This window comes from Crocodylus porosus, unplaced genomic scaffold (genome assembly GCF_001723895.1).
Source record: "Crocodylus porosus isolate Cpor-Errol unplaced genomic scaffold, CroPor_comp1, whole genome shotgun sequence".
In the NCBI taxonomy this organism is placed as follows: domain Eukaryota; kingdom Metazoa; phylum Chordata; order Crocodylia; family Crocodylidae; genus Crocodylus; species Crocodylus porosus.
In genome coordinates, this window is record NW_017728886.1 from 203,818,409 (window position 1) to 203,821,866 (window position 3,458).

At 51.0% G+C, this 3,458-nt stretch overlaps 1 protein-coding gene across 2 annotated transcripts in view; it reads right to left on the bottom strand.

Annotated features, from left to right (window-relative positions):
- Positions 1-745, bottom strand: part of PENK (proenkephalin) — a 6,076-nt gene extending 5,331 nt beyond the window's left edge. The window contains exons 1-2 of one of the 2 annotated variants that reach the window (XM_019548337.1): positions 417-745; positions 10-150 (exon numbers count right to left, since the gene is read on the bottom strand). In XM_019548337.1, the coding sequence (XP_019403882.1) occupies positions 10-147 (138 nt within the window). In that variant the 5' untranslated portion in view covers positions 148-150; positions 417-745. Of the gene's footprint in view, positions 1-9; positions 205-416 lie in introns of those variants that run through there. The other variant, XM_019548329.1, reaches the window with a different exon arrangement.
- Positions 746-3,458: the final 2,713 nt, after the last annotated feature.

Below are 3,458 nucleotides of genomic sequence, written 5' to 3' on the forward strand. Positions count from 1 at the left end.
CCCGCTTACCAGGGGGTTGATCTCGGCGTGGTGCCCCAGGCGGGAGGCGCAGGAGGCGCAGTCCCGGCTGCATGCCGCCCGCACCGTCAGGGCGAGGCAGGTGCTGAGAGCCAGCAGCCAGCAGCAACGTCTTAGGAGCGAAGCCATGAGCTGCAGGAAGAACGGGTCAAAAGCCAGGTCCGGATCCATTCCGCCTCCCCCCGACCCCTTCTCGTCCCGGGCGCCCGCAGCCCGCCCTCGCCTGGCGGAGCTCACGCCGCTGCGGAAGGGACCCAGGAGAGACTTCCGCGCCCTCTCCCCAGCCCCTGGTTCTGGCCGCCCACCCTCCTCTTCCCCGCGATCAGCCCCGGGCCGGCCCCTGCACCGCCGGCCGCGCTGGCAGGACCGCGCCGAGGGCCGCGCAGCGGGGCACTCACAGCCGGGCTGCCCCAGGAGCCCGCTGCCGCCGCGCTGGAGAGGAGCCGGCCCCGCTGGACGTCTCCTGCTCCGAGCCGCTGTTATATAGCGAGCGGGCGCGAGCTCAGGAGCTGGCGAAGGCGGGGGGAGCAAGAGCCCGCAGTTATCGGGCCGCGCTGGAGGAGGTCCGGAGGCGGGGGCTGCGCGCGCGGGGCAGGGCAGGGCTGCAGCGGCCGCCGGGCCCCGTGGCTGCTCCTCGAGTCCGGCTGCGGGAGGCGGCGGCAGCGACTTTATAATTCGGCCAAGAAGGGGAAAGCGACGTCTTCCCCAATCGCCTCCGGGCGCCGGCTGACGCAGCCCCTACGCCAGCCCGGCCGTCGGGGGGTGGGGGGGAGCGCGAACGAGTCCCGGAGCCGCCGCCGCAGGGGTCTGCCCGCCGCCCCGCCCCGCGCCGCCGCTCGTCCCACGCCCTGAAACAGCAGGGGCCTGTCTTGAGGTCACGCCTTTGAAGAGAGGCCCCTCCAAGGCTCCGATGTTCAGAACTGCATCTCTCTTGGAGCCTCTTGCAGAAAATATTTTGTATGCTTGTATCATGTTGTTTGTAGCAACTATGAGTTAGATAAGGCGGGGCAGAAAGCAACAACTTTGTTTAAAAAGGTGTTTCTAAATCTTACTTAATTTTGCCTCAGGATGAAAGCAAAATCTGTTCAGTTTTTTTCCTCGGGGGTGGGGACAAACATACGTGAGAGAGACAGGCGGAAGGACATACCAGTTTCAAAGACGCAACAGACTGCTGTTTTGGACTTACCTGTAGGTTGAGGTTTGAGTCCCGGTGTACTTGATGTGATGTCCTGGATGAGTGCCCTAATCTGCAGAGGAATATAGCACTCAAAGGGTCCTCCTGAGCATCCAGCCTCATCCTCTGCTACTGCAGGCACCTACTGTTAGCACCTGAGTTTGGAGCATGGTGCTCTGTGCTTCTAGGTTAGCAAATATATAATACAAATGAGTGGTTTATATCCTGTTACAGGGTTTGGAGAAGCTCAGGGATATAATACAGCAGCAGAGTGACTTCCTCTGATCTTCTCAATTGCAGTGTGGCATTGCCTACCTCAAGTAGTGTCATGTTCAGTTTGTCCTCTCGTATAATAGTGGCCTTCACAAGCATGGCCTTTTGTGGTGGAGTGGGGCGTGAGATGTTTGGGGAAGTGCCAGAACATCAGTATGTCTATACAGTTATTAGCTCATTGAACTAGAGCTCATGAGCACAGTGAGAGTTTAACTACAATTACAATGAAGTGTAATTTTGTGTTTGACAGGGATGCTTGTATAAGTACTGATCCACAACAATGCAATCATAAAATATTCCATATACTTGCATTCTGAGTGTGTGTGTGTGTGTGTGTGTGTGTGTGTGTGTGTATTGGGGGTACAGAGTATTATGGCACCTGTATAATTCTCAGTCACTATACAACATACAGTTCCTTTGCTCTCACTGGCAATTGCCTCTGCATGCTAATGCCCGTAATAAAGCAGTCATCTCAAAGAACCACTGGTCTACTTTTTGGAAGTATATACTCTCATAAATGTATTCATTCAGTGTGTTCGTGGCAAAGGGCCAACCAAGAATGGGACCTCGTTGTTCTCTTCCCAGCAGAGTTTCCAGTTTAAATGCACAGGACTTCCAGAAGGTGAGGGACAGGGCGAAACACCAGGACAGAGTGAGCAATGCAATAGCAGCAAAAGCTATGTTAGTTCTACAGTTTTTTGTTGGGGGAGGAGCAGAGTTTCTTGGAGATAAACTGAATGGAAAAAATGGGGAAAGGAAGAGGCTTGATAGGACTAGGACAAGGAAGAGCATGCAGGGGACAGGTATGGTGTAAACTTGAGGTGAAGAGACTGAGTGTATGTCTGCATGGCACCATGCGGTGCTTGTGATGAAGCCTGAAGCAACTGCATTACAGCCACATCAGCAAAGTGCTCCATGTGGTATGAGCAGTGATACTTTTCTACACTGTTTATGGTATCCAACTAGCCTGTTCAGAACTAGCTTGGCCCTGCTCTGTAGTATGTCCCTTCCCTTCCCTCAACCCTCCTCCCTCTCACCCCCTGGGGTTAGTTGGGTAACACTGTATTTTCTGTAACCTAGTTGCATTCCCCTCCTCACCCCCATCCCTTGAATGTTAGTACCTCGCTCAGGCGATTTGTATTTCCCTACTGGATTTGTCATCTTTTTGGATTCACAATCCTAAACATCTAATAGAAGTCAATCTGTGGGGAAGAAAAGGAAGTTTGGTGCAAACAGTTAGTCCAGGACAGAGAAATTCTGGTCAAGTCCATATATATATATTTTTTTTATTCCTGCTAGTTGTGGAGGGTTCTATTTCTCAAAGTCTGTCGGGAACTTGCAGGATAAATGTCCCCAAGTGGACTTCATTTCTGCTTTCTCCTTTAGGTGTACTAGTTTCTGTTTCAGCTGCTTTACAGCTGCTGCTACAGTCGCCTACCCACAGACCCCTGACTTCTGCTGCTCACCCATGAAGGCATTAGAAGGAACTAGAAATTTCTTTAAAATTAAATTATATTCATGTTAAGAGTTCCCTTTCCTTCAGTTTCAGCAGGGGAGAGGCCACTAATACAAAGCTTCATTTCAGTTTTCAATGTGAGCAACTGAGAGGGAGGAAAGCCAGCATTTAGAATAAATATAATGTAAAACATTACTCACTGTAGGAATGGAGGTGAATCTTTCCTATGCTGTGCAAGGACTGAGAAGAAAAAAAAATTACGGCAGTTATAAAAGGAGAGAGAACTCTTTTCACTATAATAACAATGATAACCTGTTGCTCACTGGTAACTTGGTAATAGCAGTGTCCTGGGGCTAATAAAACTTCTGAATTAATTTAATCCAGAATAGTTATTGCCTGAGACAGGAACACTTTCTAAGTACTACCTTCATATACTTGAGAAAATAAAATTATTTGTATTACAGCAATGATTAGTGGCTCCAGTGGATGTCAGGCTCCTCCATTTTAGGGTCTGGCTAAGCACAGTAATAGGACAGA